The 25,493-nt window shown below is 44.9% G+C and overlaps 1 protein-coding gene across 1 annotated transcript in view; it reads right to left on the bottom strand.

The window, feature by feature from the left end:
• Positions 1–25,493, bottom strand: part of LOC124037569 (harmonin-like) — a 41,081-nt gene that overhangs the window by 13,351 nt on the left and 2,237 nt on the right. Inside the window, exons 2-14 of the mRNA XM_046352393.1 lie at positions 25,136–25,203; positions 24,843–24,986; positions 23,740–23,878; positions 19,469–19,577; positions 19,329–19,353; positions 19,011–19,068; positions 18,569–18,754; positions 18,210–18,269; positions 18,011–18,067; positions 13,139–13,281; positions 9,963–10,028; positions 9,402–9,535; positions 9,142–9,221 (exon numbers count right to left, since the gene is read on the bottom strand). Of these exons, the coding sequence (XP_046208349.1) occupies positions 9,142–9,221; positions 9,402–9,535; positions 9,963–10,028; positions 13,139–13,281; positions 18,011–18,067; positions 18,210–18,269; positions 18,569–18,754; positions 19,011–19,068; positions 19,329–19,353; positions 19,469–19,577; positions 23,740–23,878; positions 24,843–24,986; positions 25,136–25,203 (1,269 nt within the window). The remainder of the gene's footprint in view (positions 1–9,141; positions 9,222–9,401; positions 9,536–9,962; positions 10,029–13,138; positions 13,282–18,010; positions 18,068–18,209; positions 18,270–18,568; positions 18,755–19,010; positions 19,069–19,328; positions 19,354–19,468; positions 19,578–23,739; positions 23,879–24,842; positions 24,987–25,135; positions 25,204–25,493) is intronic.

Genomic DNA, 25,493 nt, shown 5'->3' with positions numbered 1-25,493 from the left:
TTGAATAAGTGAGATAGCGACGGCATTTCGAATTTTCACTTCAAAACATCTCAAAGGGAGTTGAAAATAAAAAACAAAACAGGATTGTTCAATCTGCATTTCACGTGTCTCTGCCTGCTAATATCACATTCACAGTGTGACATCTAAAGGCTCATCTTTCTCCTCTAGGACAGGCCTCATTGACACACACACACACACACACACACACACACACACACACACACACACACACACACACACACACACACACACACACACACACACACACACACACACACACACACACACACACACACACACACACACACACACACACACAAAAGCACACACACCGTCATCTGTGACCATCAAAATCTGAGGGCCACAGCGCGTCATTCTGCATTCATGGACAAAGGAGGAATAAAAAGCGTCTCTATAAAAGCATTGCTTTCTGAATGAACGTTGATTGAATCTGACTGAGTAAGATGACATTCTGAGTACAAGCCTATTCATTGCAATGACATTGACCTATTTTGAATATAATCATAACACAATAATAAATCAGTGAGTGCTTACATTTGTCCTATTTCACACATGTACAAGTGCGAATTGGTCAATCGTTTTCTTGCATATCCCACCACTCCTGAGAACCCTTAGAGAGCGGGGTCAGAGCCTGGGATCAGCCATTATTGACGGCGACCCTGGAACAATTAGAGTTCAGTTCCTTGCTCATGGACACATCAACAGATTTTTGAAAGCATCACAAGAACAAAAGACCCCCTGAGGTACGAGGCTGCATCACGAATTGCCTATAGTGCACCACTTTCCACCAGATACAGTATAGTGCAGAATATAGGGTATAGCAGAGTACCAATTGAGATTTCCACAGAGTTTGTTAGGACAGATCTGGAAGTGTTAGGGAATGAAGTTAAGAACAAGGACTGTAAAATCAAAGTTGGTTTTAACAATAACTATGATCTGTAGGGTTGTGTAAAAACATGGAGCTCTTTCTTCATAGAGCAGAGAAGTTTTTTGTGTTCCCAATCCCCTTTTATATCAAATACTAAAAAGGCCTTGACAGCAGGACATTGCACTGTCAGATAACATGAGATAAACCTGGACACTAAAAGAAGACGTACACCCACATAATGTACACCATTCAGCATCCACACCATCCGCATATCGACACAGAGACAAAAGAATGCCCAATACATGTGCACTCCACAGTCATTAGTTGAGTTATCGAATGTGCGACTACAAGGAACTAGTGCAGCAAACAAAGAGGACAGATTGAGAACCAGAGAAGTAAAGGAGGCAGTCACTACACGCATCACTCTGGTGAAGAAAGAGGGATTGATTTAGTTAGGAAAGAGGAAGGGGAAACAGCCACTAAACTACTAATAACCACTCAGAGCAGAGGAGAGCAGAGGAGAGTCAGAGGGGAAGGTGGTGATGGGTATGTATTACTTGTCTCTTGTTGTTGGACCTAAAGGAGGTGTTGTACGTCACCATCGTTTCAGCATCTCCGGCGGCTGTAGCACAGAAACCAGATGTCATTCAGAAGAGACACTAAGCTTCTTCTTTTTCTCTCTCCCTCTCTGCATCGTAGGGTTAAGTACTCGTTTACTGACAAGTTCTGTTGATAAACTGCAAAGACTATAATAGTCTCTGTGGATTCACCCTTGACAACATGGATAATATATGAAGACTCGATCCTCCCTTGGTTTTTCTGGATGGTGGTGACCAGTGGAAGCTGCTGAGGAGAGGACAGCTCATAGCAATGGCTGGAACAGAGTAAATGGAATCGCATCAATGGAAACCATGTGTTTGATGTTTTTTGATATCATTCCAGCCATTACCACGAGCCCGTCCTCCCCAATTAAGGTGCCACCAACCTCCTGTGGTGCTGAGATATGGTAAATGACCAGCGGGAGCAGAGTGCTATCTCCATAGTCATGCAATTAAACAGGGTGTCAGGAAGAGAGGACGGCACATTAGCGTAGCCTCGCTATTATCTCCAAAACAGAAACCTTTCATGAATTGGAAAAAACAACTATATTTTCCCATTAACGAACATACAATTATTTAACTTCAGAAGCTAGCACCCCGGCTAGGGACAGTGACAACCAACTAGCACCCCGGCTAGGGACAGTGACAACCAACTAGCACCCCGGCTAGGGACAGTGACAACCAACTAGCACCCCGGCTAGGGACAGTGACAACCAACTAGCACCCCGGCTAGGGACAGTGACAACCAACTAGCACCCCGGCTAGGGACAGTGACAACCAACTAGCACCCCGGCTAGGGACAGTGACAACCAACTAGCACCCCGGCTAGGGACAGTGACAACCAACTAGCACCCCGGCTAGGGACAGTGACAACAAACTAGCACCCCGACTAGGGACAGTGACAACCAACTAGCACCCCGGCTAGGGACAGTGACAACCAACTAGCACCCCGGCTAGGGACAGTGACAACCAACTAGCACCCCGGTTAGGGACAGTGACAACCAACTAGCACCCCGGCTAGGGACAGTGACAACCAACTAGCACCCCGGCTAGGGACAGTGACAACCAACTAGCACCCCGACTAGGGACAGTGACAACCAACTAGCACCCCGGCTAGGGACAGTGACAACCAACTAGCACCCCGGCTAGGGACAGTGACAACCAACTAGCACCACGACTAGGGACAGTGATAACCAACTAGTACCCCGGCTAGGGACAGTGACAGGAGAACATAACAAGCGTCCACAAAGGGCTTGAGGGTTTTTAGGGAGAGCTAAAGAGGGGGGTTAGGAGCCTGTTTTTCTTGGCATGGGGTAGGTCGATGGGACTGGCTCTGGGGTAACATGACTGGTTTAGACATGGCAGAGGCCATCTGACACCTCTGGTTGGGCGGGCTAGGAGCTATTTGTTATTGGGAACATCCATTCAGCAGCAAATATGACAGCAAGCAATGGGGTTACAGTGGTCTACAGTGAGAAGCAGGAATCTACTGCTCAATCCCAGAACAAACAGCTCATGATGAAACCAGTGACATCAGAGCTTTAACCCTGTGATTTAACCCTATGTATATCTATGTTTAACCCTGTAAGGTCAGAGCCCTGGGGATGTTCTAGAACTGTGAAGAAAGTTGTGTGGTTTCAATGTCAACAGATCTCCAGCTTGTCTCAACATTTGTTCACATCACACAAGTACCTCCTTCTAGGCAGGCTTAATGAACACTCTCAAATATCAGACTTACCAGGGGATTGCTTGTATTGGATACACCACTGACATGGGAAGTGTTTCTCATCACCTGAACCAGGGAAAGAGTACTGTGTATTCATCCCCAAATTACTTTTGCAAAACACTATGGGAATATGAATGTTACACACACACACACACACACACACACACACACACACACACACACACACACACACACACACACACACACACACACACACACACACACACACACACACACACACACACACACACACACACACACACACACACACTTACTGCATATCACACCACAACACGCCATGCGATTTCTACACCCACTGCTGTCAAATACTATAACAACCTTACAAATCACACAGAGACTTGACAAACTGAATAAAAAACAGCATTTCATTTTAATGGAGAGGAAAGAGATGTCTTCTTCACACCATTCAGTCATTGTGAATTGTTGTCTGCTCCGATCAACTCAGCTAAAAGGTTTTGGGGGAAGGCAAGGGCTAGGGGCTGTTTTCAGACCAGACCATAGACACCCCAGGGAGGCTACCTTAAAGTTCGAGGGGTAGGTCATTTCCCTGGCATTGGACAAGTAGTAACCTCCCATTGGCAGGTACCCACCCTGCTTCCATTCGCTCCTTGTCTCTGAATGACTGGAGGGGTGATGGTGGTGGTACCATCCATGGGACCCTCCCCCAGCCTCTCCTCTGGGTGCTGGGGGGGTGGGGGAGGAGGAGGGGGAGGTTGAGGGGTGGGCCGGGGGAGGAGGGGGCATGTAGGACTGTGAGGGAGGGGGTAGTGGGAGGAGGAGTAGGGAGGGTACTTGGAAGGAGGAGGAGGACGGAGCTGACTTCCTCTGGAGGCCGCTGTAGAAGCCGAGGGAGGAGGCTTGCGGATGGCGGGGGGGGGGGTTGACGGGGTTGAGTCTGGGGGAAAGTGCAGGGAGAGGTAGGGCTGGTGGGGGCTGGGAGGAAGAAGGCTAGGTGGGGGCCAGTCTCTTCAGGGGCCCTTTCAGACTCTGGTCCACCTCATCCAAGTTGAAATCATCCAGGTCAGTGGTGGCCAGCTGGAGACCCACGTAGAAATACCTCACCATGGGCCCAGAGGCAGGAGAGCAAGGAGGGGACACCTGAAGGACAAGCCCTGCCACTCAGACACTCACAACCACAGTGCTATCACTGTACTCCACAGACAGTCCCAGAGTACTGTGACTGCACTACAATCATTGTCTTTTAATAACAAGATAAATGACTCACTGTATCCTACCACAAATCTATCAGTTACCAACGGAAGGGAAAAAACATTAAATGATGAAGAGTTACTACAAATATAAAATATCATATGCGACAGGTGGTCCTCACCGATACACAGAGGAAAGGGGGTTCTAGGAGAGTTGGTTCTACATAGTGCTAGGAGAGGTGGTTCTACATAGCTCTAGGAAGGGTGGTTCTACATAGTTCTAGGAGAGGTGGTTCCACATAGTTATAGGGAGGGTAGTTATACATAGTTCTAGGAAAGGGGGTTCTAGGTGTACCTTTGGGGACTCGTTCTCTACACAGGAAATTTGTTCCAGCTGTGTCTGACAGAGACGTTTCACCCAGTGCTGCACCTTCTCTGACTCCTCCAGATCCTCCTGCTCAGTCTCTGACACCTGGGGCACGGCACAGCGCAATGCAAGGCAACGAAATACTCAAGATTGCGTCACTGGTCACTCATATAGAACAATCTATAACTAAAGGCTGGGTTATGGCTCAGTCATAAAAACAACATATAACTCAAGGCTGGGTTATGGCTCAGTCATAAAAACAACATAGAACTCAAGGCTGGGTTATGGCCAGGTCATACAGGTATAAATTTAAAAAGATTGCACATACTATTGGCGTGTGCTGACAAAACATCAACAGAAAATAAAGTGTTTGTGACTGTCATTAAATATTCTCACTTATACGGCATGGTGTTATATGGACATTACTCCTACCTCCTGCACCAGCCAGATCATTACTCCTACCTTCTAAACCAGTCAGATCATTACTCCTACCTCCTCCACCAGTCAGATCATTACTCCTACCTCCTCCACCAGTCAGATCATTACTCCTACCTCCTCCACCAGTCAGATCATTACTCCTACCTCCTCCACCAGTCAGATCATTAGTCCTACCTCCTACACCAGTCAGATCATTACTCCTACCTCCTCCACCAGTCAGATCATTACTCCTACCTCCTCCACCAGTCAGATCATTACTCCTACCTCCTCCACCAGTCAGATCATTACTCCTACCTCCTCCACCAGTCAGATCATTAGTCCTACCTCCTACACCAGTCAGATCATTACTCCTACCTCCTCCACCAGTCAGATCCTTACTCCTACCTCCTGCACCAGTCAGATCATTACTCCTACCTCCTACACCAGTCAGATCATTACTCCTACCTCCTCCACCAGTCAGATCATTACTCCTACCTCCTGCACCAGTCAGATCATTACTCCTACCTCCTACACCAGTCAGATCATTACTCCTACCTCCTCCACCAGTCAGATCATTACTCCTACCTCCTGCACCAGTCAGATCATTACTCCTACCTCCTACACCAGTCAGATCATTACTCCTACCTCCTCCACCAGTCAGATCATTACTCCTACCTCCTGCACCAGCCAGATCATTACTCCTACCTCCTAAACCAGTCAGATCATTACTCCTACCTCCTGCACCAGTCAGATCATTACTCCTACCTCCTCCACCAGTCAGATCATTACTCCTACCTCCTCCACCAGTCAGATCATTACTCCTACCTCCTCCACCAGTCAGATCATTACTCCTACCTCCTACACCAGTCAGATCATTACTCCTACCTCCTCCACCAGTCAGATCATTACTCCTACCTCCTCCACCAGTCAGATCATTACTCCTACCTCCTAAACCAGTCAGATCATTAGTCCTACCTTCTAAACCAGTCAGATCATTACTCCTACCTCCTCCACCAGTCAGATCATTACTCCTACCTCCTCCACCAGTCAGATCATTACTCCTACCTCCTCCACCAGTCAGATCATTACTCCTACCTCCTCCACCAGTCAGATCATTACTCCTACCTCCTAAACCAGTCAGATCATTAGTCCTACCTTCTAAACCAGTCAGATCATTACTCCTACCTCCTCCACCAGTCAGATCATTAGTCCTACCTCCTCCACCAGTCAGATCATTACTCCTACCTCCTCCACCAGTCAGATCATTACTCCTACCTCCTCCACCAGTCAGATCATTACTCCTACCTCCTCCACCAGCCAGATCCTTAGTCCTACCTTCTAAACCAGTCAGATCATTACTCCTACCTCCTCCACCAGTCAGATCATTACTCCTACCTCCTCCACCAGTCAGATCATTACTCCTACCTCCTCCACCAGTCAGATCATTACTCCTACCTCCTCCACCAGTCAGATCATTACTCCTACCTCCTGCACCAGCCAGATCATTACTCCTACCTCCTCCACCAGTCAGATCATTACTCCTACCTTCTAAACCAGTCAGATCATTACTCCTACCTCCTGCACCAGTCAGATCATTACTCCTACCTCCTCCACCAGTCAGATCATTACTCCTACCTCCTCCACCAGTCAGATCATTACTCCTACCTCCTCCACCAGTCAGATCATTACTCCTACCTCCTACACCAGTCAGATCATTACTCCTACCTCCTCCACCAGTCAGATCATTACTCCTACCTCCTCCACCAGTCAGATCATTACTCCTACCTCCTAAACCAGTCAGATCATTACTCCTACCTCCTCCACCAGTCAGATCATTACTCCTACCTCCTCCACCAGTCAGATCATTACTCCTACCTCCTCCACCAGTCAGATCATTACTCCTACCTCCTCCACCAGTCAGATCATTACTCCTACCTCCTCCACCAGTCAGATCATTACTCCTACCTCCTAAACCAGTCAGATCATTAGTCCTACCTTCTAAACCAGTCAGATCATTACTCCTACCTCCTCCACCAGTCAGATCATTAGTCCTACCTCCTCCACCAGTCAGATCATTACTCCTACCTCCTCCACCAGTCAGATCATTACTCCTACCTCCTCCACCAGTCAGATCATTACTCCTACCTCCTCCACCAGCCAGATCCTTAGTCCTACCTTCTAAACCAGTCAGATCATTACTCCTACCTCCTGCACCAGCCAGATCCTTAGTCCTACCTTCTAAACCAGTCAGATCATTACTCCTACCTCCTCCACCAGTCAGATCATTACTCCTACCTCCTGCACCAGTCTACTGATCTTCAGCTGTTTCTCTCGTTCATATATTTCCTCCTTCTCTGCAGCCAGCTTCAGCTCAAACTCCATATCTTTCTTGTTCTTCCTCTGTCAATGTTGGACACCTTCTTCTTCTCTACTTTTTGAGGCGCCAGTAAAGTTTAGAATTATAGAAAGCAGGGAGAAACCAGAACCGATGATTCCACGACAAACGACAAATTATGCAAAAAACGATACAGTACAAGAACGTTTTCCAACTTCCAACAGAGACTGACGGCCATCACAATATAGGTTAATAACTACCGCAGCATTGTGGTGACAGGACCAGTAAAGAAGTCAAGTTAACTACAGTGCATTCAGAAAGTATTCAAACCCCTTGACTTTTTCCACATTTTGTTGTGTTAAAGCCTGAATTTAAAATTGATTTTGTGTCACTGGCCTACACACAATACTCTACAATGTCAAAGTGGAATTATGTTTTTAGACATTTTTTACAAATGTGACCCGATTCAGGAAATAATATGTCGCAAGTCACGTATGTCGCAAGTCACGACTTCACAGGAGAGCCGTTTGAGTGGCCAAGTTACAGTTTTGACTTAAATCGGCTTGAAAATCTATGGCAAGACTAACGTGCAAATATTGTACAATCCAGTTGTTAAAAGCTCTTCTTTTTATGTTTTTAATCCTTTATTTAAGAGCGTCTGCTAAATGACTTAAATGTAAATGTAAGTCAGTTAAGAACAAATTCTTATTTACAATGACAGCCTACTCCGGCCAAACCCGGACAATTCTGGGCCAAGTGTGCCGCCCTATGGGACTCCCAATCACACTCAGCTGTGATACAGCCTGGACTCGAACCAGGTACTATAGTAACGCCTCTTTCACTGAGATGCAGTGCCTTAGACTGCTGTGCCACTTGGGAGCCCAGAGTGACTCTCAAAGAAAGACTGTAATCTCTGCCAAAGGTGCTTCTACAAAGTATTGACTCAGGGGAGTGAATACTTGTTTATTTCGTTTCTAATAAATTTGCAAAAATTTCAACAAACTTTTTCCCTTTGTCATTATGGGGTAGTGTGTGTAGATGGGTGAGAAAAACATAAATGTAATCCATTTTGAATTCAGGTCGTAACACTACTAAATGTGGAGTAAGTCAAGGAGTATGCATACTTTCTGAAGGCACTGCATATGTGTTAGCTTCGAGAGAACACACTCACAGCACACCAAACTGCGACCGTACAGAATACCTTGCGGAGTGTGCTTCCCTTCATAGTGCTTAAACCATTCCAATGCTACACTGTAAAAACAACATCAACCAGAGTCACTCTGATACCCAGACAGACGCAAATCCTAGCAAGGCACAGAATAACTTGAGCAAATCTAGAAAAAAAACATTGACTATAGTTGGTGAACTGAATCCAATGCTCACAACAGAAAGAAAGAAAGCTCAAGGGGTTGTATTGAGAAATATAACACCCTCTTGGATTCTAGGCAGTTTAGGAAACACAAGACAAGCTAGCTAAAGCAAAAACAGCCTAGCATCCAGGCTAGCACTGTTAATGGACAGTATAGGAAAATGTCAATAGGTTTTGGTTGTCAAAGGAAATCGAGCATGTTGTCAGTGGTATTGAAACGTGTCTCTGACTCTGAGATGTGTCGGTATACTGTGAGACTCAGTCACTCACTTCTCTCCCTTCTTCTTCCTCCTCCTCCTCCTCTTCCTCCTCATCATTGTCGTCAGCCTGAAAAGAGCTGGCTCCATAGTCTGGAAGTGAAGGAAGTCAGAAAGCACGGCACACAGAGAAAGAAGACAGGAGACAGACAGCAGGCAGAGAGGTTCAACACAACTGTAAGTCTAGGCCCTTACTGGTCCTGCTGCTCTACAGGTCCCTGTTGGAATCTATTCATTCATCTATAGAGGTAACGACTGTTCCCTTCTCCTTACCAGAGCTCTTGGACTCGGGGGGTGGGGTGTTGATTTTGTGCCGGGCAGGGGAGGGACTCTTGGTTTTGGTTTGTTCTCCAGGGGCCCAGTCCTCCTCCCACTCCCCATTGTGCTTCCTCTCCGTAGCATCGATCCTAAACACGCACACACGCTTTTATTTTAACTAGATGGTCTGTGAAGTTTAGATGGATCCTGGGTTCCCTTTATGTCATTCTCCCAGTCCCTGAATGACCTGTCAGTCTGTTTCTCCCAGTCCCTGACAGATCTGTCTGTTTCTCCCAGTCCCCGACTGATCCATCTATCTATTTCAGTCCCTGACAGATCTGTCTGTTTCTCCCAGTCCCTGACTGATCTGACTGTTTCTCCCAGTCCCTGACTGATCCATCTATCTATTCCAGTCCCTGACTGATCTGTCTGTTTCTCCCAGTCCCTGTCTGATCCGTCTGTTTCTCTATGAGTAGAATATGTTATTGTGCGTAACATTATTGTACAAAATACAAAATATACAAAATACATATATTATAGAAACAACAGTCAACATGCAAAGCAAGGTGAACTCACTTCTCCATTTCCTTCTGGTAGCGTTCCTCTTCCTCAGCATTCTTCTGAGAAATCTCAATCTTTCTCCTATTCACAACACAAAGAAACACATGGTAACAACATAAACATGTATGGGCTATCTATCACACTGAGATATAAGTTCAGCCTATTCTTCTGGAGATAGTGCCAGTGTAACATTAATGCATTCACTATGAAAGTAATGTAAAAAACTCTCTAATCAATTTTAGAATAAGGCTGTAATGTAACAAAAAGGCTGTAATGTAACTTTCCGAATGCACTGTATATAACGTTAGCCATCGGAGTGACTTGACACAACGCTGGCCAAACAAGACATAACTACAAACAAAACGTTAAACGAGTTAAATGGTTCCAGTCTGCCGTGAAGCGTTCATCCATGTATAAGGGGAAGAGTCTAGCTACATTTTCAGACATTCTAAGTTTCTAATTTTTTCAGAAAGTCATTTTCATTGCAAGTTAAAGCGTACTGTTCGCTAGCAAACATTAGCTTGCTGGCTCGCTAACTAATGTTACGTGTATGATCTGTGTAGTAATATTATTTGAATCATAAATCCATTTGCATTCTTAGTTATACCCTAATGTTAGCTAACTAACATTGAACCTGGTTGGTTAGCTTTAGCTACCTGGAGATTCATACTACAGCAATGGCAATTTTTGCATTGCTTGGTAGTAATTTGAGTTGGGATTATGCCTGTGCATTGTTTAGCTATCTAGCTTGCTACATGTCTAAACAAAAGACAAAAGACTACATATGTAAATGACCCATCAATTTAGCCAGGTGTGTCTGCGGGTGATTACGACCATCTATTGTATTTAACCTTTTATAACTAGGGGGCAGTATTTTAATTTTTGGATAAAAAACGTTCCCGTTTTAAACGGGATATTTTGTCTCGACTATGCATATAATTGACAGCTTTGGATAGAAAACACTCTGACGTTTCCAAAACTTCAAAGATATTGTCTGTGAGTGCAACAAAACTGATGTTACAGGTGAAACCCAGATAAAAATCCAATCAGGAAGTGCCGCCTCATGCCAATGAAACTGCCTCATGCCAATGACTCCTTATATGGCTGTGAATGAGCTACGAATGAGCTTACATTTTCTACGTATTCCCCAAGGTGTCTACAGCATTGTGACGTCTTTTTACGCATTTATGTTGAAGAATAACCGTAAGGGACCACATTTAGCAAGTGGTCACATGATGGCTCCGGCAGAAAATCTTGCGTAAAGTACACAAGTAGCCATTTTTCCAATCGGTTCTTATTTGAAACCAATTGTCCCGACGGATATATTATCAAATATATATGTGAAAAACACCTTGAGGATGGATTCTAAACAACGTTTGCCATGTTTCTGTCGATATTATGGAGCTAATTTGGGAAAAAGTTTGGCGTTGTAGTGACTGCATTTTCCGGTCGATTTCTCAGCCAAACGTGAAGAACAAACGGAGCTATTTCGCCTACAAAAATAATATTTTTGGAAAAAAGGAACATTTGCTATCTAACTGGGAGTCTCCTGAGTGAAAACATCCGAAGTTCTTCAAAGGTAAATGATTTAATTTGATTGCTTTTCTTATTTTCGTGAAAATGTTGCCTGATGCTAGCAGAGCCTAGCATAGCATTATGCCATGATAAACTTACACAAATGCTTGTCTAGCGTTGGCTGTAAAGCATATTTTAAAAATCTGAGATGACAGTGTGATTAACAAAAGGCTAAGCTGTGTCTCAATATATTTCATTTGTGATTTTCATGAATAGGAAAATTGTCTAGGAAGATTTATGTCCGCTGCGTTATGCTAATTAGTTTAAGGCTATGATTACGCTCCCGCATGCGGGATGGGTAGTATCAAGATTAATGAACATGTGTACATGTCCAGACAATAGTGACCCATCCACTTAGCTAGATGTGGCTGGGAGGTGGTTATAACATTTCCTTCACATGATCCATCAATTTAGACAAGTGTGTCAGGTAAGCGTCATCTAATAAATATAATATATTTATAAAATATTTGTATCTAGACACTTTCTGTTTTTGACATTGCTACTATGGAAGTAACCATTTCACTGTACTGTTTGCACCTTCTGTATCCTGTGCATGTGACAAATAAACATTTGATTTGATATAGTGTGTGTTTACCAGAGATGGTTATGTGAAGAACATGACCTGCACCAAAGTCAGATTAGGATATAGGCAAAGACTCGATAAAGTGTATATTTACCTGGAGTTTTTCTTTATTGTAGGCTACTATAATAATAATATAATAATAATATATGCCATTTAGCAGACGCTTTTATCCAAAGCGACTTACAGTCATGTGTGCATACATTCTACGTATGGGTGGTCCCGGGGATCGAACCCACTACCCTGGCGTTACAAGCGCCATGCTCTACCAACTGAGCTACAGAAGGACCACTACTTTCACCACTTTTAGTCTTGAAATCTTTGGTTGTTTATTAAACTAATCACTCTGTTTATCAAGTGGCCTCACATGTGAATCCTTAAAGAGATGGGTGGGGCCAAGGCTTAGAGGGTGTGAACGATGCTGAATGGGTGTAAACAAAGAAGAGCTCTCCAGTAGTTGTATCAAAACATTCAAGGGCCATTTTCTCAACGCAGAATTACTTTCCCATTGTTCTTCAACTGCAGTGTAAGATCTACAATTTTCTAGCTCTGAGTCTCTATAGTCCCTATGTTTTCTCTCTCTGTGTGTGCATAAAGCATAAAGCATATGCACAGACAACAATAACTTTTGATGAAAGGACATTGATCAGTTTACCACCAAATGGTAAAGCTTCAGCTCTCTGAATACACTAATCTATAATCATCAAGTGTTTTTTCTGAGTGTTTCTGTCCAATCTCCCCAACATTGTTTGGCATGAAAACGATTTTATAGCATATTTGGCTCTAAGCACCACAATGGAAATATGTTTGATCACTTCTTTGAGTTACACTTGATGATTTGGAATGCCCTATATCCACTTGTGTGGTTCCATGGTGTTTTTGGTAAGGGATCATCCGCTGCTACCTCGTTATGAATTGAGGAGCAAACTGTGAAGTAGAGAGGAGATTCAGCAACTCTTGGAGGACAATGGAATCAAACATTGTTAAAAGTAGAACCAAATATCCAATTTTAATCAACCAATCAATATCCACTCACTGCCTCTCCTTCTCCTGCTGCTCCTTAATGATCTTGTTGGTCTGTAGGGCAACCCTCTTCTGTTGCATCAGCTCTTGTCTGTCCACCTCCCTGCGAGCCTCCACCGCCAGACGCTCCTCGCCTGTCATAAACAACTCACTGCCCTGTGCGGGACAAACAAACAGAGATACAGAGATACAGAGATACAGACAGACAGACAGACAGACAGACAGACAGACAGACAGACAGACAGACAGACAGACAGACAGACAGACAGACAGACAGACAGACAGACAGACAGACAGACAGACAGACAGACAGACAGACAGACAGACAGACAGACAGACAGACAGACAGACAGACAGACAGACAGACAGACAGACAGACAGACAGACAGACAGACAGACAGACAGACAGACAGACAGACAGACAGACAGACAGACAGACAGACAGACAGACAGACAGACAGACAGACAGACAGACAGACAGACAGACAGACAGACAGACAGACAGACAGACAGACAGACAGACAGACAGACAGACAGACAGACAGACAGACAGCAGAAAGGGGGTGTAAGAGTGTTCCAATCACTGATCTGTGATGAACTGGAACAGAAGTGCCATTTCACAAGGAAATAACAACACACGGATGGATGTAGTGAGAGCGGGAGATAAGAGAATAACAATCGCATAAAATATTCACATATACTATTTATTCTTTCAATTTACTTGCTGTCTAGAGGTGGAAATGAGAATTGATCATTATCAGGTCTTAAAGGGGAAATCTGCAATTGCTACATCCATTTTTGGACTATATATATTGTAGTATACTGTAGTAAGCCATTAGGGGTATAGCAAGTCTTTAGGGGTATAGTAAGTAGTTAGGGCTATAATAAGTTGTTAGGTGTATAGTAAGTCGTTAGGGGTATAATAAGTCATTAGGGGTATAGTAAGTTGTTAGGGGTAAAGTAAGAAATTATGGGTATACTGTAGTAAGTCATTAAGGGTATAGTAAGTTGTTAGGGGTGTAGTAAGTCATTATTGGTATACTGTAGTAAGTCATTAGGTGTATAGTAAGTCATTAGGGATATAGTAAGTTGTCAGGGGTATAGTAAGTCATTAGGGGTATAGTAAGTTGTTAGGGGTGTAGTAAGTCATTATGGGTATACTGTAGTAAGTCATTAGGTGTATAGTAAGTCATTAGGGATATAGTAAGTTGTCAGGGGTATAGTAAGTCATTAGGGGTATAGTAAGTTGTTAGGGGTGTAGTAAGTCATTATGGGTATACTGTAGTAAGTCATTAGGTGTATAGTAAGTCATTAGGGATATAGTAAGTTGTTAGGGGTATAGTAAGTCATTAGGGGTATAGTAAGTTGTTAGGGGTATAGTATGTCATTATGGGAATACTGTAGTAAGTCATTGGGGGTATAGTGAGTCATTAGGGGTATAGTAAGTCATTAGGGGTATAGTAAGTCATTATGGGTATACTGTAGTAAGTCATTAGGGGTATAGTTAGTCATTAGGGGTATAGTAAGTAATTAGGGGTATAGTAAGTCATTAGGGGTATAGAAAGCTGTTAGGGGTCATTATGGGTATAGTAAGTCATTAGGGGTATAGAAAGTTGTTAGGGGTAAAATAAGTAATTAGTGTTATAGCAAGATGATAGGGGTATAGTAAGTCGTTTGGGGTATAGTAAGTCATTATGGGTAAACTGTAGTAAGTTAATAGCGGTATAGCAAGTCGTTAGGTGTATAGTACGTCGTTATGGGTATAGTAAGTCGTTAGGGGTATAGTAAGTCGTTAGGTGTATAGTAAGTCATTCGGGGTATAGTAAGTTGTTAGGGTATAGCAAGTTGTTAGGGGTATAGTAAGTCATTTGGTATATAGTAAGTCATTAGATGTTTAGTAAGTTGTTTGGGGTATAGTAAGTCATTATGGGTAAACTGTAGTAAGTTAATAGGGGTATAGCAAGTCGTTAGGGGTATACTGTAGTAAGTTGTTAGGGGTATAGCAAGTCGTTAGGGGTATAGTAAGTCATTATGTGTAAAGTAAGTCATTATGGGTATACTGAAGTAAGTCATTAGGGGTATAGTAAGTTGTCAGGGGTATAGTATGTCATTATGGGTAAGGTAAGTCATTATGGGAATACTGTAGTAAGTCATTAGGGGTATAGTAAGTCATTATGGGTATAGTAAGTCATTATGGGTATAATGTAGTAAGTCATTAGGGGTATAGTAAGCTGTTAGGGGTCATTAGGGGTATAGAAAGCTGTTAGGGGTCATTAGGGGTATAGTAAGTCATTAGGGGTATAGAAAGTTGTTCGGGGTAAAATAAGTCATTAGTGTTATAGCAAGATGATAGGGGTATAGTAAGTCATTTGGGGCATAGTAAGTCGTTTGGGGTATAGTAAGTCATTATGGGTAAACTGTAGTAAGTTAATAGCGGTATAGTAAGTTGTTAGGGGTATAGTAAGTTGTTAAGGGTATAGTAAGTCGTTATGTGTATAGTAAGTCATTAGGGGTAAACTGTAGTAAGTTAATAGCGGTATAGTAAGTTGTTAGGGGTATAGTAAGTTGTTAAGGGTATATATAGTAAGTCGTTAGGGGTATAGTAAGTCATTAGGGGTATAGTAAGTCGTTAGGGGTATAGTAAGTCGTTAGGGGTATAGTAAGTCATTATGGGTATAGTAAGTTGTTATGGGTATAGTAAGTCGTTATAGGTATACTGTAGTAAGCCGTTAGGGATATAGCAAGTTGTTAGGGGTATAGCATGTCGTTTGGGGTATAGTAAGCCGTTAGGGGTATAATAAGTCATTAGGGGTATAGTAAGCAGTTTGAGGTATAGTAATTCATCATGGGTATAGTAAATCGCTAGGGGTATAGTAAGTCATTATGTGTAAAGTAAGTCATTATGGGTATACTGTAGTATGTTTTAAGGGGTATAGCAAGTAATTATGGGTATAGCAAGTCATTAGGGGTATAGTAAATATTTATAGGTATACTGTAGTAAGTTAGGGGTATAGTAAGTCATTAGGGGTATAGTAAGTCATTAGGGGTATAGTAAGTCATTAGGGGTATAGTAAGCAGTTTGAGGTATAGTAAGTTATTATGGGTATAGTAAATCGCTAGGGGTATAGTAAGTCATTATGTGTAAAGTAAGTCGCTCAGTTGGTAGAGCATGGCGCTTGTAACGCCAGGGAAGTGGGTTCAATCCCCGGGACCACCCATACGTAGAATGTATGCACACATGACTGTAAGTCGCTTTGGATAAAAGCGTCTGCTAAATGGCATATATTATTATATTATATATTAGTATGTTTTAAGGGGTATAGCAAGTCGTTAGGGGTATAGTAAGTCGTTAGTGGTATAGCAAGTCATTAGGTGTAGAGTAAGTTACGGGGTATAGTAAGTCATTAGGGGTATAGTAAGTCGTTTGGGGTATAGTAAGTCGTTTGGGGTATAGTAAGTCATTATGGGTAAAGTAAGTCATTATGGGTATACTGTCGTAAGCTATTAGGGGTATAGCAAGTTGTTAGGGGTATAGTAAGTCATTAGGGGTATAGTAAGTCATTAGGGGTATAGCAAGTCATTATGGGTATAGTAAGTCGTTAGGGGTATAGTAAGTCGTTCATCCACCTCTGGCCTGCTCGCCTCCCTACCACTGAGGAAGTACAGCTCCCGCTCAGCCCAGTCTAAACTGTTCGCTGCTCTGGCCCCCCAATGGTGGAACAAACCCCCTCACGACGCCAGGACAGCGGAGTCAATCACCACCTTCCGGAGACACCTGAAACCCCACCTCTTTAAGGAATACCTAGGATAGGATAAGTATCCCTCTCACCCCCCCCCCCTTTAAGATTTAGATGCACTATTGTAAAGTGACTGTTCCACTGGATGTCATAAGGTGAATGCACCAATTTGTAAGTCGCTCTGGATGAGAGCGTCTGCTAAATGACTTAAATGTAAATGTAAATGTAAATGTTGTTTGGGGTATAGTAAATCATTTTGGGGTATAGTAAGTCGTTAGGGGTATAGTAAGTCATTATGGGTATACTGTAGTAAATTATTAGGGGTATAGCAAGTTGTTAGGGGTATAGTAAGTCATTATGGGTATACTGAAGTAAGTCATTAGGGGTATAGCAAGTTGTTAGGGGTGTAGTAAGTCATTATGGGTATACTGTAGTAAGTTATTAGGGGTATAGCAAGTTGTTAGGGGTGTAGTAAGTCATTATGGGTATACTGTAGTAAGTTATTAGGGGTATAGCAAGTTGTTAGGGGTTTAGTAAGTCTTTATGGGTATCATACGTCTTTATGGGTATCGTACGTCTTTATGGGTATACTGTAGTAAGCTATTAGGGCTATTGTAAATCGTTAGGGGTATAGTAATTCATTAAAGGTATAGTAAGTCATTTATGGGTATACTGTAGTAAGTTATTAGGGGTATAGTATGTCGTTAGGGGTATAGTAAGTTGTCAGGGGTATAGTAAGTCCTTATGGGTATACCGTAGTAAATGATAAGGGGTTTAGCAAGTCGTTAGGGGTATAGTAAGTCATTAGGGGTATAGCAAGTCGTAATGGGTATAGTAAGTCATTATGGGTATACTGTAGTATGTTATTAGGGGTATAGCAAATTGTTATGGATATACTAAGTTATTAGGGGTCTAGCAAGTTGTTAGGGGTATGCTGCTGCAGATAAGTTGTGGAATTGCATCTTCATAATGATGTCGCATTCTGCACTTTGCTTCTTGAAAGTGCTATATATTGAAAACTGATGACATAAAAAACATTTTTGGGACTGTATCGACAATGGACTAATTTTAAAAAATGAAAAAGATCGTTTTTGAGTGGACTATTCCTGTAAGGAAGCACTATTCATAGCAGTTGACGGTGTACTTACAGCACCAGAAAGAACTGTGATGGTTAGACTCCTGCTGCTCTTCAGAACTCTGACAGCCTGCAGACACAATAGAGATTAAACTTTACTAAGCAATAAACACAAAATAAAGTTTATTATTTACCAAGCAAATGTATTATTTACCAAGCAAAAACTGTATTCTGGAGGTATCAAACCTTTGTTTGCATTTTGTGTGTCCTACCTCTTTGTGGTCCAGATTAGTGAATTCCACCCTGTTCACCTCGACGATCTGGTCACCAATCTACCAACACAAAACACATTACAACTCGCAATACCAACCATGCAGCAACACACACACATTTCAGCACTTTATTGTAATCCACATTGGGACATTGTAGCATACTAGGACCAAGCTCGATGGGATCTTCTCACATAAACACTCTGCGACATGGTTCGGAAAACAATTCCTAGCCAGTAAGATTTCTCATGGATCTTGACGAAACACTATGAGTTTATTATGCGCAGGTGATCATTGTGATGCATTTCTAGATACTCATGTCAAAGTGGTTCACAGTACGCTAAACAGAGCCAAACTCTTACCTGTAGTCCTACTTCAGCAGCGAGGGAGCCAGGTTTGACGTTACTGACATAGATACCAGGCTGCTGTGTGGGGCCACTGGAGATGCTGATGCCCATGCCCTTGGTGCCCACCAAGCTCAGGAACACCTTCTTCTCCTTGATCTCCTTGCCTCCCATGGATGCCAGGCCTGCCACACTGTTTTTCGTCTTTTGAGAGAAAGAGAGAGAGAAAGAGAGAGAGAGAGAGAGAGAGAGAGAGAGAGAGAGAGAGAGAGAGAGAGAGAGAGAGAGAGAGAGAGAGAGAGATAGAAAATTATGTGCTTGGTTGCATTACAGTATTTATTTGTAGGTTGCTCTGGATAAGAGTGTTTGTTAAATTACAAAACTGAGAATGAAGAAGGGCCAAAGGAATAAAGAATATGAGAGAATATTTCATTTAAAAGAATGTGACTCTCATTCTCACCCCAGAATCAGACACAAACTGGTCCACAAACTGCCACTTCAAAGCCTCCTCTGTGGAACTGGAGAAGAACAGAAATCTAATTGTATACTTATTTTTGTATTTATTTAACCTTTATTTAACCAGGATGATACCTTGAGGTCGGTTGAAAACATGTTTTGTGAGGGACGCCTGACACAGGAAATACATAACACATGCTTCCTGGATGCCCCTTATCCAGAATATATCGTTGGTGTTTTATTAACCTCACACCTCATCTCGTCTTTGCTAAAAACAGAAAGTTGTCAAATACAATACCAACCAAGAGAGAAACAGCCCTACCTCTTCACTGGTATCATTCCAACCTCTGCACAGAGAAAAGAAGCAAAGAGACAGAAATTGAAAATGAAGTCTAATTACTTAGATGACATAAAGATAGGTAGATTATTGGGATATGCCCTGAATGGGATGGGTGAACTTACGCCTGACTTTGAGTGACACGGTCTTCTTGGTCTTGATGAGGTTGATGACTTCCTCATGGATACAGGAAGAAATGGAGTATCCATTTATGCGTACAATCTCATCTCCCATCTGGAGGTCACACAGGTCAGACGTTACGACGACCATCATGTTTTATGGGCTACATTTCTCTGAGTGTTATGGCATTGTGTGTTTGCTTCTCTTCAGATGTCTGACAACAACCCCTCCACCCTCCATGCATATTTTCAAAGTCTTGTGCTCACTGGGTAAGGATGAGTCTCAGAATAGTTTTTTTCTCCAGGTGCCAGACAGGATGGCTGTGTCACCTCAGGACAGGGAGTGCTTCTCACAGTCTCCCTAATCTTGGGTGAGGACAGGGAGTGCTTCTCACAGTCTCCCTAATCTTGGGGGAGGACAGGGAGTGCTTCTCACAGTCTCCCTAATCTTGGGGGAGGACAGGGAGTGTTTCTCATTGTCTCCCTAATCTTGGGGGAGGACAGGGAGTGCTTCTCATGGTCTCCCTAATCTTGGGGGAGGACAGGGAGTGCTTCTCACAGTCTCCCTAAACTTGGGGGAGGACAGGGAGTGCTTCTCAATGTCTCCCTAATCTTGGGGGAGGACAGGGAGTGCTTCTCATTGTCTCCCTAATCTTGGGGGAGGACAGGGAGTGCTTCTCACAGCCTCCCTAATCTTGGGGGAGGACAGGAAGTGCTTCTCATTGTCTCCCTAATCTTGGGGGAGGGCAGGGAGTGCTTCTCACAGTCTCCCTAAACTTGGGGGAGGACAGGGAGTGCTTCTCACGGTCTCCCTAATCTTGGGGGAGGACAGGGAGTGCTTCTCACAGTCTCCCTAAACTTAGGGGAGGACAGGGAGTGCTTCTCATGGTCTCCCTAATCTTGGGGGAGGACAGGGAGTGCTTCTCATTGTCTCCCTAATCTTGGGGGAGGACAGGGAGTGCTTCTCACAGTCTCCCTAATCTTGGGGGAGGACAGGGAGTGCTTCTCATTGTCTCCCTAATCTTGGGGGAGGACAGGGAGTGCTTCTCATTGTCTCCCTAATCTTGGGGGAAGACAGGGAGTGCTTCTCACAGTCTCCCCAAACTTGGGGGAGGACAGGGAGTGCTTCTCACAGTCTCCCTAATCTTGGGGGAGGACAGGGAGTGCTTCTCACAGTCTCCGTAATCTTGGGGGAGGACAGGGAGTGCTTCTCACAGTCTCCCTAAACTTGGGGGAGGACAGGGAGTGCTTCTCACGGTCTCCCTAATCTTGGGGGAGGACAGGGAGTGCTTCTCACAGTCTCCCTAATCTTGGGGGAGGACAGGGAGTGCTTCTCATTGTCTCCCTAATCTTGGGGGAGGACAGGGAGTGCTTCTCATTGTCTCCCTAATCTTGGGGGAGGACAGGGAGTGCTTCTCACAGCCTCCCTAATCTTGGGGGAGGACAGGAAGTGCTTCTCATTGTCTCCCTAATCTTGGGGGAGGGCAGGGAGTGCTTCTCACAGTCTCCCTAAACTTGGGGGAGGACAGGGAGTGCTTCTCACGGTCTCCCTAATCTTGGGGGAGGACAGGGAGTGCTTCTCACAGTCTCCCTAAACTTAGGGGAGGACAGGGAGTGCTTCTCATGGTCTCCCTAATCTTGGGGGAGGACAGGGAGTGCTTCTCATTGTCTCCCTAATCTTGGGGGAGGACAGGGAGTGCTTCTCACAGTCTCCCTAATCTTGGGGGAGGACAGGGAGTGCTTCTCATTGTCTCCCTAATCTTGGGGGAGGACAGGGAGTGCTTCTCATTGTCTCCCTAATCTTGGGGGAAGACAGGGAGTGCTTCTCACAGTCTCCCCAAACTTGGGGGAGGACAGGGAGTGCTTCTCACAGTCTCCCTAATCTTGGGGGAGGACAGGGAGTGCTTCTCACAGTCTCCCTAAACTTGGGGGAGGACAGGGAGTGCTTCTCATTGTCTCCCTAATCTTGGGGGAAGACAGGGAGTGCTTCTCACAGTCTCCCCAAACTTGGGGGAGGACAGGGAGTGCTTCTCACAGTCTCCCTAATCTTGGGGGAGGACAGGGAGTGCTTCTCACAGTCTCCGTAATCTTGGGGGAGGACAGGGAGTGCTTCTCACAGTCTCCCTAAACTTGGGGGAGGACAGGGAGTGCTTCTCACGGTCTCCCTAATCTTGGGGGAGGACAGGGAGTGCTTCTCACAGTCTCCCTAATCTTGGGGGAGGACAGGGAGTGCTTCTCATTGTCTCCCTAATCTTGGGGGAGGACAGGGAGTGCTTCTCACGGTCTCCCTAATCTTGGGGGAGGACAGGGAGTGCTTCTCATTGTCTCCCTAATCTTGGGGGAGGACCGGGAGTGCTTCTCACAGTCTCCCTAATCTTGGGGGAGGACAGGGAGTGCTTCTCACGGTCTCCCTAATCTTGGGGGAGGACAGGGAGTGCTTCTCACCGTCTCCTTAATCTTGGGGGAGGACAGGGAGTGCTTCTCACAGTCTCCCTAATCTTGGGGAGGACAGAGAGTGCTTCTCACAGTCTCCCTAATCTTGGGGAGGACAGGGAGTGCTTCTCATTGTCTCCCTAATCTTGGGGAGGACAGGGAGTGCTTCTCATTGTCTCCCTAATCTTGGGGGAGGACAGGGAGTGCTTCTCATTGTCTCCCTAATCTTGGGGGAGGACAGGGAGTGCTTCTCACAGTCTCTCTAAACTTGGGGGAGGACAGGAAGTGCTTCTCATTGTCTCCCTAATCTTGGGGGAGGACAGGGAGTGCTTCTCATTGTCTCCCTAATCTTGGGGGAGGACAGGGAGTGCTTCTCATTGTCTCCCTAATCTTGGGGGAAGACAGGGAGTGCTTCTCACAGTCTCCCCAAACTTGGGGGAGGACAGGGAGTGCTTCTCACAGTCTCCCTAATCTTGGGGGAGGACAGGGAGTGCTTCTCACAGTCTCCGTAATCTTGGGGGAGGACAGGGAGTGCTTCTCACAGTCTCCCTAAACTTGGGGGAGGACAGGGAGTGCTTCTCACGGTCTCCCTAATCTTGGGGGAGGACAGGGAGTGCTTCTCACAGTCTCCCTAATCTTGGGGGAGGACAGGGAGTGCTTCTCATTGTCTCCCTAATCTTGGGGGAGGACAGGGAGTGCTTCTCATTGTCTCCCTAATCTTGGGGGAGGACAGGGAGTGCTTCTCACGGTCTCCCTAATCTTGGGGGAGGACAGGGAGTGCTTCTCATTGTCTCCCTAATCTTGGGGGAGGACCGGGAGTGCTTCTCACAGTCTCCCTAATCTTGGGGGAGGACAGGGAGTGCTTCTCACAGTCTCCCTAATCTTGGAGGAGGACAGGGAGTGCTTCTCACGGTCTCCCTAATCTTGGGGGAGGACAGGGAGTGCTTCTCACCGTCTCCTTAATCTTGGGGGAGGACAGGGAGTGCTTCTCACAGTCTCCCTAATCTTGGGGGAGGACAGAGAGTGCTTCTCACAGTCTCCCTAATCTTGGGGGAGGACAGGGAGTGCTTCTCATTGTCTCCCTAATCTTGGGGGAGGACAGGGAGTGCTTCTCATTGTCTCCCTAATCTTTGTTGGCTGGTTAGTGAATAAACTGTGCTAACCTCTTGCATAAGCTGAGTCTTTGACTAATTATTATTAAACCCATGGTCTTACAAACCTCTGGGATTGGTCAAAGCTATTGATTGATTGTTATTATCATTGGGATGGAAAATGTTCATCACATTAGTCCAACGATTTAACCACTAGGCTACCTGCCGCCCCAGACAGTACAGCAGGTTCAATTACTTCATGAATGACAGGAAGGTACTTTAAAAATTCACTGATGTTTTTATCAAAGCAGTTTGTTCCTCCGATTGTATTTGATGCATGCATACTGTATGTGATATGTTTCTATCAGGATTGGGGTCAATTCCATTTCAACTCCATATAATTCAGGAACAACACTGAAACTCCAATTCCAATTTTCTTCAATGCTTTTTTCAATGAGGAAAATGTGGAACTGGAATTTGGTTTACTTTCTGAATTGACTGGAATTTCAAAGGAATTGACCCCAACCCTGATTACTATACGTAACACAGCAAGGAGAGATACCCATATGAACTGCATAATGACTAATACAAAGACGTTTGACATTTCTCAACAGAGTCAAGTGGTGCAGTCTATGAATCTGCTTCTCAAAGGGTAACTAATCAATGTTTCTTTACTCCACCTAGTGGAAATATTGACCATATTATATGAAAAGACTGTCACTTTCATGACCTCATGAAAACAGAAACACACACCTGCAGGCCACTGTTTCCAGCCTGTCCATCCTTGACGATCTGTGAGATGAAGAGTCCACAGTCAAACTCCAGGCCCCCTCTTACGCTCAGCCCCAGGCCCTCAGGATGAGTACGATCCAGACGCACCTCCCTTAGCTTACTGCGCCACCAGGTGGGGGAAGAGGAAGGAGGAGAAGAAAGACAGGGGGGAGAGGGAGAAGAAAGACAGGGGGAGAGGGAGAAGAAAGACAGGGGGAGAGGGAGAAGAAAGACAGGGGAGAGGGAGAAGGAGAAGAAAGACAGGGGAGAGGGAGAAGGAGAATAAAGACAGGGGAGAAGGAGAAGAAAGACAGGGGGAGAGGGAGAAGAAAGACAGGGGGAGAGGGAGAAGGAGAAGAAAGACAGGGGAGAGGGAGAAGGAGAAGAAAGACATGGGGAGAGGGAGAAGAAAGACAGGGGGAGAGGGAGAAGAAAGACAGGGGGAGAGGGAGAAGGAGAAGAAAGACAGGGGGAGAGGGAGAAGGAGAAGAAAGACAGGGAGAGGGAGAAAGAGAAGAAAGACAGGGGGAAAGGGAGAAGGAGAAGAAAGACAGGGGGAGAGAGAGAAGGAGAAGAAAGACAGGGGGAGAGGGAGAAAAAAGACAGGGGGAGAGGGATAAGGAGAAGAAAGACAGGGGGAGAGGGAGAAGGAGAAGAAAGACAGGGGGAGAGGAATAATGAGAAGGAGAAGAAAGACAGGGGAGAGGGAGAAGGAGAAGAAAGACAGGGGGAGAGGGAGAAGAAAGACAGGGGAGAGGGAGAAGGAGAAGAAAGACAGGGGGAGAGGGAGAAGGAGAAGAAAGACAGGGGGAGAGGGAGAAGGAGAAGAAAGACAGGGGGGAGAGGAAGGAGGAGAATAAAGACAGGGGGAGAGGGAGAAGGAGAAGAAAGACAGGGGGAGAGGGAGAAGGGGATAGAGGGAAGATGTCAGGAAGGGGTTATCAGTTCTGTGTATCAATGTAGTGTACATTGTCGTTATCTTGGAGTGACTAGAAAGTATAAGACAAATGCATCTCATTGAAAGTCTATGTACTGTTAAAGTCTATGGTCGCTGCCTGGTGGGTGGCAGCGACCCCTCCACTCACCGTGACCTCTTGGGGGTGTGCAGGTCGTACTCCACCTGGTGTTTGAGGGGAATGAGGGGCCGGATGGTATCAAACAGTGGCAGGCGGCTGGGCTCGTTGATGACCAGCTTCAGGTCCCCCACCAGCACTGACAACTCCATGGACCTGAGGGAGAGAGCAGAGGGTCAGAGGTCAGCTCAACACACACACAAATGTTTGACACATTTGACACTTGTTTGTCCTGAAAATGACTAACAAGTCAATAATTTAGCACTAAACTAATGTGAAAGCCAGACAGAGATGGTGGTACTCACTGGTGGTATATCCGCAGGACATCATACAGGTAGTCCTTTTCTGCCTCATTGTCAATGAGTAGCTCCACCTAGACAACAAAGACATCTTCATCATCGTCATCGTCTTTATCATAGACAAGATAGCAGCTGCCACAGTCGGGGAAAGCTGCAGACTCTTTATTACACAACCCTCTCAGCTGTGGTCCTTTGTGTGTGTGTGTGTGTGTGTGTGTGTGTGTGTGTGTGTGTGTGTGTGTGTGTGTGTGTGTGTGTGTGTGTGTGTGTGTGTGTGTGTGTGTGTGTGTGTGTGTGTGTGTGTGTGTGTGTGTGTGTGTGTGTGTGTGTGTGTGTGTGTGTGTGTGTGTGTTTGCTGTGTTTG

Source organism: Oncorhynchus gorbuscha, linkage group LG06, assembly GCF_021184085.1.
Source record: "Oncorhynchus gorbuscha isolate QuinsamMale2020 ecotype Even-year linkage group LG06, OgorEven_v1.0, whole genome shotgun sequence".
NCBI classification, from domain to species: Eukaryota; Metazoa; Chordata; class Actinopteri; order Salmoniformes; family Salmonidae; genus Oncorhynchus; species Oncorhynchus gorbuscha.
This window is presented reverse-complemented; position numbering and strand designations above follow the sequence as displayed.